We start from the raw sequence: 23,001 nt of genomic DNA, 5'->3' as shown, positions 1-23,001 counted from the left end.
ACGAAAAAAGGACATGACAAAAAAAAAAATCAATGTCTTGCAACAAAAAGTGTGCAAAAATTCAAGTTACTTCAAACAAAGCGTTTCATTTATTTCTATTATTGCGTCATGACCAACGTTCATGCAAATATTTTTAGCAGTTCGACCGATAATTTATTAGCTAGACCCCCAAAAGCATGGTTAGTAACGTTACATTTGTCCGGAGTAATTCCGCGGGTCATTTCACCCTTTTGTAATTGACAAAATGTCACATGACTTCTGGAGTGTTTAAATGTATTCATCTTTAATACCCTTAAGCAAAACTTTGAGGAAAAATTTTCAAAGGAACCCACTGTAATTTGCATTTAAGTGAATTTCAGCGTCCCCAGTCCCACATGTACATTTTAAATGATGGTTTCAGATCTCGCAAAACCAATAAATTAAAAAAAAAATAAAATCTACTGAATTTGAAAGACCTTAATGATTGGTGAACATCCATGGCATTAGTTGATACCTAAATAAAAGAGTAAGATAAAGAGGCACATTTCTTTTATCCATGTCATGTCCACCTAACTGCGGAATTGCCCATAAGATACTTCAAATGGTTTTAAGCTACTCTGTCTACAAAATTGATTACAGACGGAAAGACGGACAGACAGACGGACGGACAGACGGACGAACAACCTGCCTTCAAAACAAAATGCCTTCGGCGACACTTGGTGGCGGAGGCATTAAATGTGCATCCGACATTTTTGTATTATATTTAGGGTTAAGATGTATTGTATTTAGGGTCGATATTACATTTGCCCGGGTGGGCTATTGAGGTCAGAAGTGTGACAGGAGTGGACCAAGAACTGACGCATTTAATCTTTCACCTGAAGATTGACGTCACAGCCGCTATTGATGAGGATTCGCATGCAGTCGGCCAAACCCTTGTAGGCGGCACAATGAACAGCTCTGCGACCGTTTTTGTTTCCTTGATTCACATCTGCCCCCTTTCCGACGAGATACTTGACAACTGCTGGTTCATCCCTACAGAGAAAGAGAAAAGAAAAAGAAAAACAAAACGAGAGGAGAAACACCATCAACGTTTAAGTAAGAAACTGCAAACTTTCCTCTGATGAGTGCATCACCACCAGTCAAGAATCCAGCCAAATCACTGCGGACCTCTACTGAACCGTTATATTTCAGGATTAGCCCTATTTGGATCTGGCAAATTAAGTCAGGTTCATCACCTGTAAGTTACAGTGTAAAACAGCCACTATTGAAACAAAACCAAAAAAAAAAAAAAAAGAAATCGTTGATTTGTTGCAAGGGTAAAACTGTCAGTGAAGATTGTCGTATTTTGACATGTCATTGTCATCTTTATTTTGTAATTGTTGAAATTCTGTTTTGTTTTGTTTTTTTACTGTTCAACATAATGAATTGTGTTAACCTTGATTAGCAGTGCGAAGTGTGCCGTAAGTTTGGGGGCTTGTCCGGGAAACTAACCAAGCAGACAGGTTCGAGGTTTTGTTAAATTCAATAAAATTTGAACAGAATTCTCTTCTTGAACATTGTAAAATTTGTGAGAGTTCATCCACAACAAATTTTCTTATTTGTGTATTGTACAGTATGTCCTTCATAATTTGTTTTATATACTCTTGATGTTTGAGAACTTGTTCACAGAACAAACTAAAACTGCCTAAATCAACAAGCTCAGATTTCGGACCCACACACGACGCGAGCTGGATCTAGGGACAAAAATCAGACTAGAAGCAGAAAGACAAGAGCAACAAGCACCAAAAACCCGAAGAAATTCTAAATAAAAAGAACAGAGAAACCAGAAATTAAGGCGAGAAGAATATATGAACAACCTATGAGACGGTATGCGTTGGAATTAACTTATGCCCATACGACCTCAACACACAAAAAGTCTTCCCCATGCCCTAAGACGCAAGTTCAGAAAGATTGTTGATCATGGTATACATGAACCGCATGCAAACTGAGACTGGAAAACGAAACGATGTTTGATACGTAATACGTACAGAGGTTGTGCTTTTGGGAGAATTCAAGAGTGCCAATTTTAATCAGTTTATGAAGACCCACCTTCAAGATCACAAAGTGGTAAATTTTGAGAAAAAAAAAAGGTAGCTTTGATGACTGATGAATATAAATACAAATATGATATATTGTATATATGAATAGAAATAGAAATACACAAACACGAACTTAGACCATTTTTTGTGCGATTCCTTCTCTTATGAATATTTTGTCATGTCAATCACACACACACACACACATGTATATATATATATATATATATATATATATATATATATACATACATATATTATAAACTAAATATATACATAGAGAGAGAGAGATTGTTTGTATGCGTACATAATTATTTATGATTCTAGAACACAGAGATATGCAAGTAATGCAACTTTTAGGATTAAGCTAGTGCCTTACCCTTCTGCAGCAAATATTACGGGGGTATTTCCAGAACTGTCTGTAGCATTGGCATCTGCTCCCGCTTCCATAAGTGCCATGACAACATCAATGTGCCCCTGCAGGGATGCACGGTGGAGGGCGGTCTTTCCATTCACTTTGTGATTGACCTTAAAGAGAGCGACGCGCAGGAAAACAGCGAACGTTAAACAACTTTAACTCACTACGTTGAGCATGCTTTAGTTAACCGTAGTTTGACAGACAAGTTTGATTTCACTTAATATTTTTTAATAAAGTCCATACATACTTTGATGACACAGATCAAAATATAAAGATAGCACATTGTACTCAGTGATAGTTACAGAAGTAATAGAGTGGATTTATTAGCATGACTCTGGTTTAGTTGAATTGAATATTGTTGAAGGTAGGAAGGAGGAGGAGCTGGAGATGTTAAAGATGTAAAAGTAGTCTTTAAAGCATGTAGTAGTGATAGTACAGTAGAAGTAGTGGCAATAGTAGTAGTCGAAGTAGTCATTGGTAGTAGTAGTAGTAGTACTAGTAACCTATCATTTGATTTGATTTTATTTTATTGTTCCACATTTCAAAACATCAAACATGATACGATCGATTGAACATAAGATTGAACATAGCGTCGTAATTACAAAGAATACAAGAGAAGACAATTTAACAAACATGAAATGTGGGGACCTACTAAAAAGCAAAGCATGTAATAGGTCCCTGTATATATGAAAGTGTTGGTCTTCTTAAACAACCTAGAAACGAAAACTATGAAAGGAAGGAAAGGGACGTAAAAGAAAAGAGAGCAAAAAGAGCAAAAGAAAGGAATAAAATATACGAAAGCATAGCGAAATAAAAAGTAGCCACCTGTAACGCGCTTACAAGACTCCTTGTCACCCGAGCAACACAGTTACGTAACTGTAAGAATGCGCAAAAACGCACATGATACATAATGATTCATCAATTCAGGAATAGCCTTGACATAAATGACTCAGTAAAAAGAACGAAAGGCAAACATGGAATACATATGATAAACAACGAATCTGATAAAGAAGAGGGAGTTCAAATAAAATTGCATGTTGTATTATTAGATATAAGCCTGCACAAGGGATTTTTTTAGTTTACGTTTAAAACAATTCAATGACAACGATTCAGTAATGTCGGAGTCAAGGCTATTCCAGAATGTCGGACCTGTATGTACTATTGTTTTAAGAGCAAATGCAGTTCTCACGGGAGAAAAGTGAAATGAATTTTCCTGTCTTGTAGGGTAAGAATGTATAACTTTATTTTTTACAAACATGGGAGTGAAAGCATAAGGTAATTCGTCTTTAGTTAACTGGTACATAAATATCCCAAGGGAGTAAGAATATATATACATATATATATAATACACATTCACTGAGGTGCAGGAAGGCTGTATGGCGAACAGGGTCCTATTTTAGCCTATAGCCCGTTGATATTCAATAACTGCTGACCCTCGAGACCACATGAATGTTTTTGAAATGTGTATATGTGTTTGTGTGTGTGGTTGTGTGTGCGTGCGTGTGTGTTTATATATATACTAGCAGCACCCGTGGAAATCCACGGGTCTGAGGGGTTTTATTTTTTTTTTCTCATAATACGATTTTGCACATTTTTATTGAAGAAATAAAAAGAAAAGTCTTCTCATTCTTTCGTTAATTGTGCTGTCTTCTAAATGACCACCCTTCCCAGAAATTTTATAATACATTTTTGTAGTATATGCCAGGCGATCCGGTCCATTGGTAGGGATCATTCCCGCCACTTCTTGCTTTTATTATAGAACTTGAGTTTCGAGGGGTTATTTGCACCCGTTGAAGTCCAACAGCTGTCTTGTTGCCCCTCACCCCTCCCCCCCCCCCACGCACACACACATTTCCACCTCCGCAGGGCAAAAAACAAAAACATTCAGGGAAAAATTACCAAAAACGCAAATGAGATTCCCCGAAAGTTCTGCCCACAGGTTGTTCCCGTCGAAACGGGAAGATATTAACACTATGACTTTGATTACCCCCTGCTCTTGCATCCACGCGGGCACCCGCGGGAATCCACGGCTGGTCTCAAGGCCTCGGTTTGTTTTGTGTTTTTTTTTTTCATGTTTCTTTTCCCCACGTTATGAGAGAAAAATAAGATATTTTCGTCTTCATAATTTTGCTCCCTCCTTTTTGTCTTTAATCACCCAAACTTGGCTTGATATATCATATTAATATAGAACTACATCTGCTTCAGATTGTACATTATCATAATTCATATTAGGCCTACAATTATTGCTCCTATTATTGTTATTATTATATCATTATTATCATTATCCTCATTATTATTATTATTATTATTATTATTATTATTATTATTATTATTATTATTATTATCATCATCATTGTTATTATTTGGGGAGGGGGAGATCATAGTCATCAGGTTTTATAGTCATCAGGTTTAATAAGGCACCCGTGGGAGTAGGTTCTCACGACCTCGTATTTTTTTTCTTTAATATTTTTCCCATGTTATGGAAGAAAGAAGAATATATACATCACTGCATTCGTCTTCATTTGCTCCCTCTTTTTTTGTCACCAAAACTTGTAACCGGGGGGCCAAAAGCTGAAAACAGAGGTCGAGTTGCACTCTCTCTACAAACTAAGTAGACCATGCTTATTTTCAAGTTTTTATTGTAACAAACAACATTCCACTGGTCTACCTCAAAAAAATTGTTGCGAAAGCCTCCAAATCCAAGATGGCGTCCAAGATGGCCGCCATATTCACTGAATTTGTTATTTAAATGATAGAATTTGATAGAAGCATCAAATTTCAACAAATGTGATGTCACATGAAAGAGAATAAAATTTTCTACAAGTTGATACCATTTTTGTGGGTTATTGTGATAACTGGATTGAGATTTTAAGGAAAAAACACTCATTTTTTGATATTTTTCTGAAAAATGGAAAATCATGAAAATGCTTGATTCAGCATAAATCAGAGAAAGACTGAAGGATTATCTTGAAACATCTCAAGAATTTTGTTTGACATATAATTAATATTTGGAGAATATTAGGGGTCAGTACCATTTTTGGTTCAGGAGTTATAATGTCTCAAACTTGAAAACTCACTACGTAAGAATGGCCACTTTAGTTGTGACCAAGACCTTGTTGGTCATAAAAAAGTCTGCGCGCGCCAAGACTACTACACGCACCACTGGCACTGGCGCTGGCAGCAGCACCAGTAGTGCGTGTAGTAGTCTTGGCAAATGCAGACTTTTTCTTTGACAAACAAGGGTTTGTGCCTGCAAACTAACTTTTCATATCAAGTGGTAGCTCAGGTGATACTGATCGCTATCATTTCAAAGTAGATTATTCTGAAGCAGATGAGATGAAGCAAACAAAATTTAAAAATAGAGGTAATAGCTTGAAACTGGGCACCAATCTTGTTATAGATAGTTTAAGACACAATTTAGATCAACCGCTCAAAAAAAAATCAAGATGACAGCCATCAAAGTTGACATAGTGTATTGCGCCAAATTAAATGTATTATTTCGATTTTGATACAATTTTGTCTGTTGTGATATCTTAAACCGTCTTAGGTTTTTATGGACACATTTTTAAAAGCAGTGATATTCTACTCTCTGAAAAAGAAAAAAACAAATCGAGTGGAAGTTTTTACTTTTGATGTGAGGAGTGAATAACAGAAAACGGTGAATTTAGAGTGAAATTGGAGTGACTTTTGAGTGAAAATGTTCATTTTCACTCATTTTAGAGTGACCTTAGGCAGGGCTCCACAATAACTTTTATTTTTGGTGGCCCAAAGGCAAATATCTGACCTTTTTTGGTAGCCCGATCAGGCCACCAAATTCTTCATTTCTGACATTTTGATGGCCCGACGTGCGTTTTTGGTGGCGCCGGCGTGTTTTTTTTAGACGGCACAGATTGGGGAAACTAAAAATCTATCGGGGACCCTATCCCTAAACCTAACCCTAATCCTAATCCTAACCCTAACCATCAAACCCTAACCCTAACCCTAACCCTAACCCTAACCCTAACCCTAACCCTAACCCCAACCCTAACCCTAACCCTAACTCTAACCATAACCAAAAACCCTAACCCAACGTTTTTCCCATAGGTTTAACACGCGCCATGCCCCAATCTGTGCCGTCTTTAAAAAAAACGCGCCCCGGGCCACCGGACCAACGTTAGTGTCGAGCCCTGCCTTTGAATAGGGATCACTCGTCACTCTTCGAGTGATCCCCGAGGTCACTCTAAAATAAATGAAAATGAATATTTTCACTCTCGAGTGATCCTGATATCTAATATGGGAAAGCATCTACCAATGGCATAAGTTCAGATCAATTGTGACACTATAACCCACATGAAGTCAGCCCAAAAACACTGTAAGAAAAATCTGATAACAGTAAATACAGTTTCAGCATGCTTATTTGTAAATGTGAATATACAGCACGAGTAATCAATTTGGAAAATTTTATTCGAACAATATACTGAAAAGTAATTTCGCACAACACATTTAAGAGCAAAGTAGAGAAATTGCCGCCATGTCGGATTTTTTTTTTTTTTTTGGGGGGGGGGGGGAGGGGGTTCGGATCAGAAGGGCTTTCAAGGACATATACGGATCAGACATTATTACACATATACTATCATCATTCACGTTTCTACAACAGCAGAGTAACATACAAGTAAAAAAGCATATAGTATCTTTGATACAGAAGCATTTCTTTTTTTATCAAAGATTGGGCCTTACCCAAACACTGGAATGAGCTCCACCCCCCCCCCCCCCAAAAAAAAAGACCCTCAATATGGTTTACACTAGTACAATATCGTTCGGATGTATAGAAACATGTAATAGACAGAAAGATAAGAAGATCAAAAATATATATCAAATTATAAGTTATAAGTTGAGATTTAACTTTGACGCAACACACTTAAGGTATTTTTTTGCCATTGGGAGAGATATCACATTCGATTTATATGTGCAGGTTAGTTGTATTACAAAACATTCTACTATGTAAAAAAATCATAATAAAGCCTAAAACATACGGAGATATCATCATTTCTTTTCAAGAAACCATAACCATGATAACTGTTAACAATTTAGTATCTGAATTTGAATTTGAATTATATATTAAAAAAAACATTCTTATCAGATCTATTTAGTACATCTAACAATATTTAGCATTAAATATACTGATTTAAGTTTGCACATTAGTTGTTCTGTCCCTAACTCACAGTTTAGAACTAGTTTGAGGAGTTAATTAAAGCTCGCTTTTCGTTTTACGTGCACTAATGGTAAATAATGCCTTGAAAGACAACCTCGATTAATTACCGCCATCTTGAATTTTGTGTTGATACTGTTTTTATCGCTAATTATTACACATTGGAAAAATTTGTGCCAAATTCCAAGCTCCTATCTCTTTTTGGAAAATACTTTCTGTTCAATCTTATCTGCCTCAGAACAATCTACTATAATGAAATGCTACAGTAACAGCGACCAGCGTCACCTACCACTTGGCATGAAAAGTTAGTTTGCATGCAGGTACTTGCAAGTCACTAGACCATTACAGTATTATTATGTGACCATGTAAACACATTGTATGCAAAATTTATAATGCATGAATATAATTTTTTCAAGTTTTAGATGTTAACTTGTCAACAGTGTATGATATTGCCTGTAATTCCAGAAATATGAATTATGTCTCAATCTCAGTAAATCTCAATCTCAATCGCAGGTTTCAAAATAATTCTTCAGTTCTTCTTTGATAAATACTAAATCATGCATTTTTACATTTCTTACTTTCTTCAAAAGAATATAAAAATATTGATTCCCCCCCAAAAAAAGAGAGAAGCAAACAACCCCCCCCCCCCCCCAATTTATCACAATACACAGCTAAAGTGGTATCAACTTTTAGGAAGATTTGCTCTCCTTCATATGACATCAAATTTGTTGCAATCCAATGTCTCTATCAAATTTTATGTTTGAAATGTTAAATTCAATAAAAATGGCGGCCCTATTGGACCGCATCTGTACTTTGGAGGTTTTAGCAACAAATCTACTGAGGTGTACTTACGGAACATTGCTTAGTATGCTTAATATTATGTATGGTTTTGTTTATAGAGAGAGTTGAACTCGAAAAGTAAGCACGATCTTGGATTTGACCCTCTGTGACGTCTTTGGGAACAGATGCGTGCAAATACATATTATGTAAAATGGGATTTCAAGTTTGAGATATTATAACTCCTGAACCAAATACAATACTGACCTCCAAATATTGATTATATGGGAAAGATTTTAATTTCTGCATGGTTTTCATAAACATTTTTAATTTAATTTTGTGCAACTTTTTAGAGAAATATTCATGGTGCATTCTGAAAAATGTCTCCATAAAAACCTAAGATGGTTTGAAATAGCATTAAAATGTTCAGAATATATAAAAGCCATATAAATAGACACCAAAACAGACAAAATTGTATAAAAATCGAAATGATACATTTACTTTGGCGCAATACACTATGTCAGCTTTGATGACCTACAATCTTGAATTTTTTGAGTGATTGATCCAAATTTTGTTTTAAACTTTCTATAGCAAGGTTATTTCAAGCTTCTACCTCTATTTGAAAGATATTTTTTGCTTCATCTCATCTGCTTCAGAACAATCTACTTTGAAATAATAGCAATCAGCGTCACCCGAGCTACCACTTGGTATGAAAAGTTAGTTTGCAGGCACAAACCCTTATTTGTCAAAGAAAAAGTCTGCATTTGCCAAGACTACTACACGCACCACTGGCACTGCTACAAGCGCCAGTGCCAGTGGTGCGTGTAGTAGTCTTGGCGCGCGCAGGCTTTTTTTACGACCAACGAAGTCTTGTCACAACTAAAGTGGCCATTTTTACATAGTGAGTTTTCAAGTTTGAGACATTATAACTCCTGAACCAAAAACGGTACTGACCCTTAATTTTCTCCAAGTATTAATTATATATCAAACAAAATTCTTGAGATGTTTCAAGATAATCCTTCAGTGTTTCTTTGATTTATGATGAATCAAGCATTTTCATGATTTTCCTTTTTTCAGAAAAATATCAAAAAATGAGTGTTTTTTCCTTAAAATCTCAATCCAGTTATCACAATAACCCACAAAAAATGGTATCAACTTGTAGAAAATTTTATTCTCTTTCATATGACATCAAATTTGTTGAAATCTGATGTTTTTATCAAATTCTATCATTCAAATAACAAATTTAGTAAATATGGCGGCCATCTTGGACGCCATCTTGGATTTGGAGGCTTTCGCAACAAATTTTTTGAGGTAGACCAGTGGAATGTTGTTTGTTACGATAAAAACTTGAAAATAAGCATGGTCTACTTAGTTTGTAGAGAGAGTGCAACTCACACGTTAAGTAAGCGACTTTTTGGGGTTTGGCCCTCCGGTTATTGGTTTGATAGACCATAGAACCACACATTCTATTTCCACTTGCAATTTTAAAAATAGGCGGTCGGCAAAGCGAGGTTTTCCTCTACGTCCGCTCATCTTATGAATATGTATGATTACAGCAGCTCTGCAGTAAACGAATGGACACAGCTGCGCGTGTAATCTGATACTAGTATGTAAGGGTACGATCGGCAAATATATTTAGCCGCGTCCTAAACAGTCTGCGTACAGTGACACCGGACTTGAGAGCAAACGGCGAGCAAACTAAATGACGTACCTGACGTTCGTTGTTTTCATTTGGGGACGCCAATAATGGCGAACTGTACGTAAATGCCCTTGTAGTCCATATCACGCACACACAGATTCGTGTAACCATCGTCAATACATTCAGTACACGTAACAGGCGGAGGCAAAGGTACATCACAGAACTATATACACACAGTGTAGAGTGTGTATAGAGTTCTGCGAGGTACATTGTGTGTGTGCGTGCGCGTCCGCCGGAAGATGTCAGAGATTTCGCTGCACCATCATCTTTAGTATCCCCCAGTGTCTCTGCAAGCTAAAAGATGGAAGATCGAGAAAGCAGGAGGCCAGCGCAGGTTCCGTGAATATTGAAACGCTCGGCTCTTTCGTCACGCACAAAAATGCATTATGCATGTAGCTAATTAAATTTTCTTTTTCGTCCTCGACGTCGACACGGAGACGGAGAGGGGACGAAACCTGCGCCATTCGATGTAGGATACTCTCCTGCGGCCGACGGCACCGGTCGCAACTGCCCGGAGCCGACGGCTCGGGAGGAGATAGACAAACCAGCAACGCCGAAATAAAACAGGAAATACATAAGGCCGCGACAACAACAACAACTTCGAGTATTATAGTATAGGATATATATATATATATATATATATATATATATATATGTATATATATATATATATATATATATATACACGTATTATATCAGTGGAGGAGGGTTGGGAAGGGGTGCTAGTGTGGTTAGCTAACCCTATCTGGGGATTCAGTGATGATTTCCACGACACGTTCGACTTTGCCGGCTTTGGCCACTTCCATGAATTCCTCGTCCTTTTTGTCCCCCGAATCGTCCGACGAGGGGCTCGACGAGGAGTCCGACTCATCATCTGCATGTATTCCCAGCAACGACATAAGGGCTTTCGTGAACACCTCAGCGTCATCCAGACCTAACAAAAGAACACGGGTTATCACAGGGCTTAGGTTTTATTACGACAATTCAATAAACGTTAAAAATGACATTGATTTCTGTTTCTTTCCTAATTTTGAGCTGCAGTTCAATATATTATCCATGATTTGTCTTGCGCACAATACAACGGGATGTTTCCATTCAGAAGAAAAAAACCAACAACGATAAATCAGGATAGCGTATGAGTGATACTGGCAGACAATCCTAATAATATCATGATCTGAGTGACCTGAGTGATCATTTTTCTTTTCCACTTCTCCTCCTCCTTCTTATTCGTCTTTCCTTCTTCAGAATTTACAAACAAATTGACGACATTTATGCCGGCATTTATGCATTTATGCAGTGATATCTTCCAGGACGTACTCGTAACTCCATTGCCTTTCAAAAGGCCGTGTCACACCGTTCCGGGCAAGCTACGCGGGCTTGTGGCGAGGAGGTAGTTTCCACACGACGTAGATTTTCAGCGGGCGAACAAGAATGTTTGCAATTTTCATTCATGCCTTGTCATACCGTATCTGGGGAAGTTTTGCGGCTTGACTTGCGGGGAAACAAATTTACTCCCCGGAGCTCTCCGCAGTTCTGACAGTATCTAGCGTGTATCTCGCCTGTAGTTGCCCGGAGGTGCTAACGCAAGTCCGATTTAACCGCAACAAAGTTTTGAGCATGACCAAAACTCTTTCCGGGTGAGTCGCGGGAATGCCCGGAATGGTCCACGCAGAACGCCAGTAGGAGGCCCTTAGCGGCAGCACTTCCCATGTAACTCCGACGCAGGTACTTCGCAGTCCCGTATGCAGCCAAGATAATGAAATTCTGTGGGATTTCAGTCATTCCATTAGAGGAATTCCTTCACTGAGTTGTCAGCCCCCACGCGACTGGTACAAAGGTCAGACAGTATACTCGCAAGTATAATTTAAGTAGAACGCGTCCAGCTAGTAAGGCACACGCGCTGACTCGCTCAAATCCTTTTCCGCCCTCAGGAATGTCCGGTCTGCTAGAAAATCCCTACACGTAACAAGTCCGGGTAGCTTGCCCGGAAAGGTGTGACAGGGCCTAAACACGGTTGCGGGTAAAAAAGAAAAAAGAAAAAGAAAAATACGCAACGCAATGCTAGAAAATCCCTACACGTAATAAGTCCGGGTAGCTTGCCCGCAAAGGTGTGACACGGCCTTAAAGGCCGTGTCACACCAGCCTTGCGTGCAACTTGCAAAGAACAATTTTGACTATCCGGAGGTCCCCGTAGATATATCCGTACATGACAGTACCTAGCGTGTATCTCAAAAGTAGTCGCCCGGAGGTGCGCACGCATATTTTTTTACCCGCAACCGTGTTTATGCCCTGTCACACCTTTCCGGGCAAGCTACTCGGGCTTGTTACGTGTAGGGATTTTCTAGCATACCGGACATTCCTGAGGGCGGAAAAGGATTTGTGCGAGTCAGCGCATGTGTCTTATACTTGCTGGACGCGTTATACTTGCGAGTATACTGTGTGACCTTTGTACCAGTCGCGTGGGGTCTGACAACTTAGTTAAGGAATTCCTCTAATGGAATGGCTGAAATCTCACAGAATTTCATTATCTTCGCTCTTATACGGGACTGCGAAGTACCTGCGTGGGAATTGCCTGGGAAGTGCTGCCGCTAAGGGTCTCCTACTGGCGTTCTTCGTGGACCTCTACGGGCATTCCCGCGACTCACCCGGTAAAAGTTTTGGTCATGCTCAAAACTTGGCTGCGGTTAAATCGGACTTGCGTGAGCACCTCCGGGCAACTACGCGCTAGATACTGTCAGGTGCGGACCAACTGCGGAGAGCTCCTTGGAGTAAATTTGTTTCCCCGCAAGTCAAGCCGCAGAAGTTCCCCCGTACGGTATGACAAGGCATGAATGAAAATTGCAAACATTCTTGTTCGCCCGCTGAAAATCTTCTACGTGCTGGAAACTATACCTCCTCGCCACAAGCCCGCGTTATGGTGTGACACGGCCTTAAGATAGACAATTACCCAGAAGAATACCGTGGTGTAATATCCCCCGTATAAGTCCAAACACCCCCTTGTAATCGCGGCTCGTCCAACCTATAACGCCCCACCCCTATGAACGTCCTCCATGCATCCCAAACCTTATTATAGCCTCTCCCTTGCAGCAAACCTGGCAGGATGTCCGAGGCAGGAGCGTCCGGACTGATCTTCTTTAGGATTTCGAGGGTGCACGGGTGCCACGACAGCTCATTCATTATGCCCACCAGCTTCACTCGGGCGTTCTTGTGGATGTCCACCCCACTAACCTCTCCCTGCAGACCGACACACTGTTAGAACAACAGATACGCGCGTATGAATGAGGGCAATTACCACGTATCATACAGCTAGAAAGAAATTGATGCGTTTCGAGATAGTCAAAGACCTTGCCAAAAAACCAATTTTACCAAAATGTTCGAAGGGACTGTCGCGAAAACTTTTACTTATCATCCTTTGATCATCTCCGATGGTTGACTGTTCAGAGAACAGCACTGGTTGTTGTTTCCAGCATAGATTGGAACAGTCACTTTCCCTGCACCATTGAGACAGGGACGGTGCAGGGTCACTTATTTTTTTTTTTTAATGTGTGTAGAACATTATAATTATATCTATATTCACCTGCTTGTACGAAATGATGATTGTTACTTTGATACAATTATGAATTACTTGAATATGGAAAACAAAATAAAGAAATGAAATGAAATGTAAATGCGATTAATTACTAAGCACCCAACTGTTAATATTTGGACAATATGTTAAGTAAATTCTTTCAAGAAAATCAAGGTGACAAAAATAATGTACGATGTATATAATAGATGCACTCTCCTCCGTTACAGTGAAATAAAAATATGCACTTCTCATTTTCAAATAATTCTGAAATCCGTTCGCGAGATCGAGCGCCTTTGAGTAAATATCATGATTTTGATAATGGGTTTCTTTCAAACGCTCACAACTAGCCAAGAGCAGTGCATTCGTAATATCGTACAATGAATTAACAAGGAAAAGTAGAAATTACGCGGTGCGTAATATATGTCCCCGCCGGAAGTAGCATTTAGTAGCAAAATGTACAATATAGGTAAAAAGATGAAGGTCAAAGGTCAAAGAAGTCAAAGGTCAAAATTCTATGTAGAAGTTTTGAAGCCCTCACCTAGTGCCATCACATAAAGCAAACGGAATCGAAATCGGGTTAGAAATGGCGAAGGAGTAGCATTTTGTAGCCAATGTACAATATAGGTAAAAAAATCAGGTCAAAGGTCAAAGAAGTCAAAGGTCAAAATTCTGTGTAGAAGTTTTGAAGCCCTCACCTAGTGCCATCACTTAAAGCAAACGGAATTGAAATCGGGTTACAAATGGCAAAGGAGTAGCATTTTGTAGCAAAATGTACAATATAGGTCAAAAATCAAGGTCAAAGGTCAAAGAAGTCAAAGGTCAAAATTCTGTGTAGAAGTTTTGAAGCCCTCACCTAGTGCCATCACATAAAGCAAACGAAATCAAAATCGGGTTAGAAATGGCGAAGGAGTAGCATTTTGAAGCAAAATGTACAATATAGGTCAAAGGTCAAGGTCAAAGGTCACAATTGAAATTCTGTATAGAAGTTTCAAAGCTCCCATGTAGTGCTATCATATAAAGCAAACAGAATCAAAATCGGGTTAGAAATGGCGAAGGAGTAGCATTTTGAACATTTTGATCACACACGGACGCACACACGGACGGACACACGGACGCACGGACACACGGACGGACACACACACGTACGGAGCCCGTTTCATAGTCCCCTGCTCGAACTCGTTCGGCGGGGACAATTAAGGTTGTTTAAAATAAATTAGAATGAAACTTTGAGGAATCATATAGGGTAAGTTGGTTTATTTGCATGCTAAACATAAAGTAAAAAGCAGCCCTTTTAGCATGGCTGAAATGAATATCAAAAATAAATATCAAACAAACGAAAAAAAAAACATTTTTCTTCTTAGTTTTATGTTTGCTGCTTGTACTTTATCTTTTACGCATTATATATCTTGGTTTAATCTTACATTCTACCACAAATATAAATAAGCATTATAAAAACAACCACGATATGACTATGCATATCGGACTTTGTAAAGCATCGGCACAATGATTGGAGCACCCATCCGTGAGCTGTAGCCATACACATTTTATTCATTAACTGTGTTGGTGAAAGGAATTTGTCAATACATGCGATTTCACCACCTAAATTTCAGTTCTATCGTGTATGAGGAATCAAACAAAAGTCATATCGAGGGAATCATCATGCACTTTCGAGCGTGTGATCGTACCTTCTCCATACCGTCTACCCAACCATTCATGCTTCGGTCTTGAAGGTTCTTCACGTAGGTGAGGTCAGGTAACACACGGACCCGATCCCCCTTGCCCAGATTTGGAATCTAGATTGACGTATATCATTGGAAGAAACAACAACCAAATTTCAAGAAAAAACAAAACTAATAAAGCACAGAGATTTGATGAGAACATAAGCAGACGCAGTTTTTTCTTCTTTTACTTACAGATGAGAAAAATCTATGCATGATTCACAATTCAGAATTCACAGACTATATCTAACAATAGATAATACAAACGTTCCCTCCTCCACCCCCCCCCCTCCCCCCCCCAAAAAAATATATATACATATACAAAGTGATGTTAAGCAATGTATGTTATAATATGTATGTATGTATATACTATATATATATATATTATATATATATATATATATATATATATATAGGGTGCTATATTCAATCATATATAATACAAGTAAATTCCTATATATATATATATATAAGGGGTCTATATTTAATTATATAATTTATATACATACATTATTTTTTAATATATACTTTTCATTATTCATTGTATGTATTATTATTATTATTATTATTATACGAAATAAAAAAAGATTTTTAAAAAGAGAGAGACAACGTGCATTTTACCAAAAAGAATAGAGTATTTTTTGTGTGCGTGTCTCTGTGATATAGAAATCAATAAATTTTGCAGTTATTCATGTTGTGAACTATATCATCAGGCTTACTAAGTATTCTTTTCATCGTATTTCTGAATTGTTACAATTCGGTTCCCACATTCGCTTATTGTCACAACTGATCCCTATAAGCTGCACAATAAGATATATACGACAGGAAAGAACACATGCAGAGAGACAGAGAATTGACTCACCTTGCTCAGAACTTCTGGATGAAAGACAAACGATTTGTTGCTACCGTAGTAGACAACATGCACATTCCCACGTGAATTTACTTTTGAGATTTTAGTCACTTTCCCAAAAACCTGAGGAGCGTGGGTAGATTGGAAGAGAATAACACAATTTATTAACTACAGACTATACCACTTGGTCACATAAGGAGATAATATGAGTCAAGAGTTTTTTGACACCAACTCTGAATGCGTTATTTAACCTATAAGTTTTTCAGACATCCATACCAACTTTTAAGTGTGCATAGTGAAATTGGCATTTGGTGAGGGAATATTCAAATATGCTAAAATGATTGCATTGTCTATAATCGTAACAAAAAGTAAAAAAAAAACACACACACACACACACAACAACAACAACATCACACTGTCTCGTACATTATTTTCTTTTTTTGGTAATTCAATGCAATATCACATTTTACCTGCATAAAAAAGTGTTAGGGTTGGAAGGTATCAGGTTACTCTCTCCGGGAATAAACAATTGCGCTTTTACTCTTTTAGTGTCTTAGAAAATTCACATATTTGTCTTGTTGTTGTTTTTGTTGTTATTGTTGTTATTGTTGATGTTAATGCTGCTGCTTAGATTTCCAAATGCTAGGAAGGTTGAATAGGTTATGCTATAATATATAGGACATAAAAAACGTTCCAGGTTATCACATTTGATGCATATGTGCAGGTCAGTTGTAGCACCAAACAACTTACCACTATTATAAACATTTCGCAATAAAGCCTAATTTACATAAGGAGATGTCATTATTTTTCCACAATAAACCATAACTGTAGTCGGTTTATTTTAGAAACAATTTGATTACAACTGTTCACAATAATTATTTTCAACAAAACTTAACATTGATTACACTGATTAACAATTTTACATTGGTTATTTCTATCTCTAACAGTTATTTAGAACTATTTTGAAGCACAAAAGCTAGGTTTTTGTTTAATCTGGAAACGGAAAATGTCTTTAACCTCAGAAACAAATCTATGAAAGAGTTGTGTCACACACCCCTTTCATCTCGGCGCGTCCACTGGAGCCTTACTAGCACCTGCATTGCCTCTAGTGCCTCAGTATCCAAGGTAACCGCTACGGAATCACCAACTTTGAGGCAAACTCCCTTTCCTGCAAGGAAGAACCAGTTTCACAGAGTCAGGTAATAATCAATTCAGGAGCTTCAAGTTGATCTCATTTTTCATGTTTCTCTCTTGTCTTTTTTTACTTCATTGCTTTTTTTGTCACATCATGTCTGATGTGTGTAATCTGCTAGATAGAAGTTAGTATGAATTCATATCCGAATTCCCTGATGAATGTCATTTACTAATAATCCCCAAATCGATTTGGTTTGAATGATTATGATGCTTTAATGATATCGACAGCGTAGCTGAAATAACAACAGCGATGCAGATGAAACTAAAGGAAGTGATAATACGATTGACGTTACCAACATGAAAACACGTATTTGGTATCAGCAAACATTATCATAACTACTTGTAACACTATGACCAACAACTGATGACATAATAATATAAAATTGACAAATTCTGTGAGAATGAAATCCATCCTTGATGACTCACGAAATAATGGGGGGAGCCTTTCTGGTAAACAAACAAACAAGCAAAAATGCTGCCTGTATACCTTGCACATTGGCCAAAAGCGAATGGAATTTGGTTTCAGTTTGATACAGATGAAGCTTTATGAACAGGTAAAATCGATAGAGGGATGGGCGGATTTGAAAAACCGTCGTTATCAGACTGTTTAATTTCGAGGGTTATTAAGATTTCCATCGGGGATCCATGCACATCTAAAAAGCATTGCTTTACATCGTGACCTTCCATTTTACAATCCTTATATACGGACAACGAAGAGTTGCATTGAACTTTTGTTTCTTATCTTTGGCGTTGTGTTGGCTATACAACGGAGAAGTCAAATATCTACGGGTCCAAGTGTTTTTACTAGTAGAATAGAATGTTAGTAGGGATTGGAGTGCTCTGATTTAAATTGAAAACGAGTACAGGTATAAAGGGTCGACAATTTTACCCAAGTGCGGCAAGTGTCTGGGGTAAAAGGTTGGTCCTGGGGCTCCACTTTTGACAAGGGATAGTTCCATCTTGCCGTTACAGCCGACTTTGGTGCTTGCTGGTGGACTTGGTGGAGCCCCACTTGGACCAGTGCAGCGGAACGAGGAATCCCAGAATGGTCCGTGATTTCAACGACCTTAGCCTTCTTTGCCCGGTCCACCTGAGTAATGGCAATAACAGCAATATAGCCATTGGCAGCAACAATGATAAGTGAATATTCAATGATTATTATTAAGAAGATGTGACCAGTAGAATGCACGAGTACAAAGACAAGACAAAGAAAAAACAAAAATAATCATACCCTAATACATGTACCCGCATCCTATACTTAAAAGAAAAGAAATAAAATTGTAAAATACACGTATTAATACATATTATTATGCATATGTGTGTGTGTGTGTGTGTGTGTCGTGTGTGTGTGTGTGCGCGCGCGCGCGTGTGCGTGCGTGTGCGTATATGTGTGTGTTGCCACTCTAATAAATTCTGCAGTAATCTCTCCTTGGGCGTGCCTATGTATGTATAATGAGTACGTACAGCATTGTCTTTAAGGCCGTGTCACACCTTTCCGGGCAAGCCTTGCGTGTGACTTGTGAAGAACAATAGTACCCCGGAGGTCCCCGCAGATGACCTGCACATGACAGTAGCTAGCACGTATCTCATCCGTAGTCGCCCGGAGGTGCGCACCTAAATATTTTTACCCGCGACCATACTTAGGCCCTGTCACACCTTTCCGGGCATGCTACGCGGGCTTGTTGTGTGTGGAAATTTTCCCAGCATACTGTAAAACATGATATATTCGCGGCATGAAATTTTCGCGAATTGGAGCTGACAGCCCTTTTCGTGGCATGAAATTTTCGCGAATTGCCACTAGGTGTTCAATGCATGTAGTATAGACAAAAACTTTCGCGTGCATTTTTAATTTCGCGAATTTTGGCGCTCGCGAAATTCGAGAAATTAAAATGCTACGCGAAAATTTCTCGTTTTACAGTATTATACCGGTCAATTTCTGAGGGGTTCAGTTCGATTTGGTTCGCTTCAGAGCGCTCGAACCGCACCCAGTGAAGGCATCCCCGCGACTCACCCGGAAAGAGTTTTGGTCATGCTCAAAACGTGGTTGCGCACCTCCGGGCAACTACAGGCGAGATACGCACCAGGTACTGTCAGGTGCGGACCAACTGCGGAGAGCTCCGGGTAGCAAATTTGTTTCCCCGCATGTCAAGCCGCAAAACTTCCCCAGATACGGTATGACAAGACCTTGAGCATGCTCAAAACTTGTTACGAGTGAGTCGTGGGGGTTCGCTCGCAGAGGCACACGCAGAACACCAGTAGGAGACCCTTACCGGCAGCACCTCTCAAGCAACTCCAACGCAGGTACTTCTCAGTACCTGTAAGTCGCTCGTAACGGAAAACGGATCGGTTTCAAAGCTCTCAGACAGGTCACATGGAATACACGCAAGTAGAAGATAGCACGCGTCTAGTAGGTAAGAAAAAAAAAGAACGAAAGTCGCAAACATTCTTGTCCGCCCGCGCTGGAAAAAATAATCCCTCCTCGCAACAAGTCCGGGTAGCTTGCTCGGAAAGGTGTGACACGGCCTTTACCTACAACCAGTCCCAAGCAGTGTTCATTGACCTACCGTCCGAGTTTCCTCCCTGCCAGTCTTTCCCGCTCTTTACAGTTGCCCCTGGAAATATGCCTTTGGCAGCTCTTAACTCCTCTACGACTCGAGGTCCCACTTGGATCCTGGTCACGAGCAAAAAGTTAGTAAAGACAAGAAAAAAAGTTTTCACACGTTCATTATATTTTGTTCATAAATGTGTAAAACCAAGAGTTTTGTAATATCCATGCTATATATTTCTCTCTCTCTCTCTCTCTCTCTCTCTCTCTTTCTGCCGTCTTAAGTGGATATCAACATTACATTAGCATAGTCAAGTTCCAAACTTTAAATCGCATTTTACAAATCGTGGTCCAGCAGTGATTTTTTATACCAAGTATTTCGCGATGAGCCCCGTGTGTGGGGCACAATTTATACCTCAAATTAGCAAATTGTCATGATTTTGTATGCCTATATTTTTATCTTCTTCTGGAAAACCGGCCGGGGCTTGATTTTGAACAATCTTTCATATACAGCCGTACTGGGTTTATATTTGGTACAAAAATGGGAGTTCCGCATAATGGGCCCCTTATAAGGTTCGGCCCGAATATGCAAAATTACCCAGTTTTCATAAGTTCTGACATTTTCATCTCTTTATTGAAAAAAAAAAAGTGGCTATAAGATTGACCAAACTTGCAAGGACTCTTCAATGGGTAAAGAATCTTAGTTTGTATCAGTGATTGTGGTGCCCCAATGGGGCTCTCTGCCGGGCCGGCCAAAATAACCTAAATAAAGTAATTTTCAAAATCTTGTCATTTTCATCTTATTCTGGAAAGCATGCCATGAGCAGTTTGTCCTCATCAAATACAGTTGAAGAACTGGTGAAATTATTGCACATTCCTGTAAATTACCGATAAAATTGTTTGTCTATGATACGACTGAGAAAAAAAACCCGAGAGAGGCAAAAATTACATGTACACATACACATGTGAGAAGTTTGTTATTACGGAGGTTGGGGATATTCCCATCTCCACTTTATTTTCTTACCCTGTCTCGTTGGGACTGGCGAATCGTATGAACGTGTGTGTGACGTCATGCTCATTGGCCATGTAGCATTTCGTGCAGAGATCGTAGTTCGGGCAGCTCTCGTGGCTACACTTCCACCTGATGCCAGCTACAGGATGTTCTCTACAATGGTCGCATGTGATGGTACTGTGTACCACGCCTTGGTATAGATTACGTGGCAAGAAAATTATTTTAAAAGCGGCTTTAAATTGACTAACTATGTAACGAAATAATACATGGATAACCCTACAGCTTTTGTTTTTGAATATCAAAAGCAAAAAAAAAAAAAAAAAATCAGATGGAAAATGAAACGAAAACCATACCAAACCAAAGAATTCTTCCCAAAGCCAACCAAATTTGAATTGTAAAAACAGTTGCTTCAATTGAAATTCAGAAATATTGACCTTAATAAGAGGGAAAGGGGGAAACTTGTATATACAGGACCAAGCATTTACCATATATTTCGAATTCACGAATAATTACAAATAGATTTACCTATAGCATTACATACGCGTATTTTCCGCATAATGATAATTAATGAACTATAGAATAAGCGACAACATAATACTCACAGTCGACAGTGGCGGATAAAGGGGGAGCGCACCGGGCGAGCGCCCCCCCCCCCCCCTCATTTTGTAACAAAAGAGAATAAAAAGAAAAAAAATGGGAGGGGACGCGTGCTCCCCGCCCCTTTAATTTTGCAAATAAGGCGCCCCCGCCCCCCTTTTCGGAAATCCTGGATCCGCCCCTGTACTCATCATAATCCACTAAACCTCATCAAACAATCAAGTACAACTATAAAGATTACCACGGGGCTTTACTACAATGGAATTGCCAAATTCAATCACAAAGGTTTCAGGATGACGAATTTGCTATGGCTGAAAATAGAGGGTCGATTGCAAATATAGCTTTCTGGTTACAATCACCCCCAACTTATTAAGCAGCAAATAATAATAATAATAATAATAATGATAATAATAATGATAATAATAATGATAAATTATCATTATAATAATAAAGTAGATAAATAAAAATACACATTTTAACCGTTTTTTTTTTTTTTTAGTATACACAAGTATTTATACCAATGACTCACCAGCTGGAGCATTGTCGAGAAGGAGCAGATCATATTTCTCGGAACCGCCAGCGCGATAGTTGTTGCCGTTACCTACGTCCCATCGAACTCTGACCCATCCATGGGGAACGGACCCTAGCACCTCAAGGATGGAACGTCCTGGAAGTGACACTACGGTACCCACGTGACCACTTCCACCATCTTGGTCCGGCCAGGTCCACATGTCACTGCGCACGACCCGCTGACCTATTTGCAGCGTCGCCATTTTCTCCTTTTACACACAGTCTTGCTGACAGATTCTGACAAGAGTTAGATAATCAAGCAGACAAATTTACTGTTATGACCCCCAAAACGTTGGTTTTTCCGCATTGTCATGGTAATCTACGGAGACATTCTTCCTTTTGAACCTTCAACATACACATTAATTATGCAAAGAGGTATATACACGTATGAGTATACACCGTTTTCTCCCCATTATGTCCACAACGCATATTTTTTAAGGTAGATTCCGATATTCCGTCAATTCGCTGATCGACATACAAAAAAAAAGATAGCCCCGAAATCAATGACATTATACTGAACCCACCCCTTACCTAATTAACTCAAGCAATGGCTACTTTTCTTCTCTCTTACTTTAATCTTAATCTATAACACATGTATATAAATGCATATAATGGTGATGGAGATTATATATATATATATATATATATATGCACGCTCTTCACTGATCATAAAAGGAAAACTATCACAGTTGTCGCATCCCAGGTCGCTACGCATTATATACACACAAATGCATAATGAGACCTTTCAACATTTTGAACTGCCACGATGCACATACGTACTGACATAACATATTATCTTTATCACTGATAT

The 23,001-nt window shown here is 38.8% G+C and overlaps 2 protein-coding genes across 2 annotated transcripts in view; both read right to left on the bottom strand.

Annotated features, from left to right (window-relative positions):
* Positions 1-16,327, bottom strand: part of LOC139734228 (uncharacterized) — a 32,580-nt gene extending 16,253 nt beyond the window's left edge. Inside the window, exons 1-6 of the mRNA XM_071645028.1 lie at positions 16,285-16,327; positions 15,390-15,497; positions 13,229-13,385; positions 10,877-11,070; positions 2,434-2,582; positions 855-1,011 (exon numbers count right to left, since the gene is read on the bottom strand). Of these exons, the coding sequence (XP_071501129.1) occupies positions 855-1,011; positions 2,434-2,582; positions 10,877-11,070; positions 13,229-13,385; positions 15,390-15,419 (687 nt within the window). The 5' untranslated portion in view covers positions 15,420-15,497; positions 16,285-16,327. The remainder of the gene's footprint in view (positions 1-854; positions 1,012-2,433; positions 2,583-10,876; positions 11,071-13,228; positions 13,386-15,389; positions 15,498-16,284) is intronic.
* A 3,664-nt stretch (positions 16,328-19,991) lies between these two features.
* LOC139734229 (E3 ubiquitin-protein ligase MIB2-like) lies at positions 19,992-22,393 on the bottom strand. Its single transcript, XM_071645029.1, has 3 exons — positions 22,150-22,393; positions 21,036-21,213; positions 19,992-20,137 (listed from the first exon to the last, which is right to left on the bottom strand). Exons 1-3 carry the CDS (start codon positions 22,391-22,393, stop codon positions 19,996-19,998), a joined length of 564 nt encoding a protein of 187 aa, XP_071501130.1. The 3' UTR covers positions 19,992-19,995.
* Between the last annotated feature and the right edge of the window lie 608 nt (positions 22,394-23,001).

Source organism: Diadema antillarum, unplaced genomic scaffold (genome assembly GCF_040938485.1).
Source record: "Diadema antillarum isolate AM-2024a unplaced genomic scaffold, OU_Dant_1.0 seq00000514_RagTag, whole genome shotgun sequence".
NCBI lineage: Eukaryota > Metazoa > Echinodermata > Echinoidea > Diadematoida > Diadematidae > Diadema > Diadema antillarum.
Note: the sequence above shows the minus strand (reverse complement) of the source record. Positions and strands in the feature narration are given on the sequence as shown.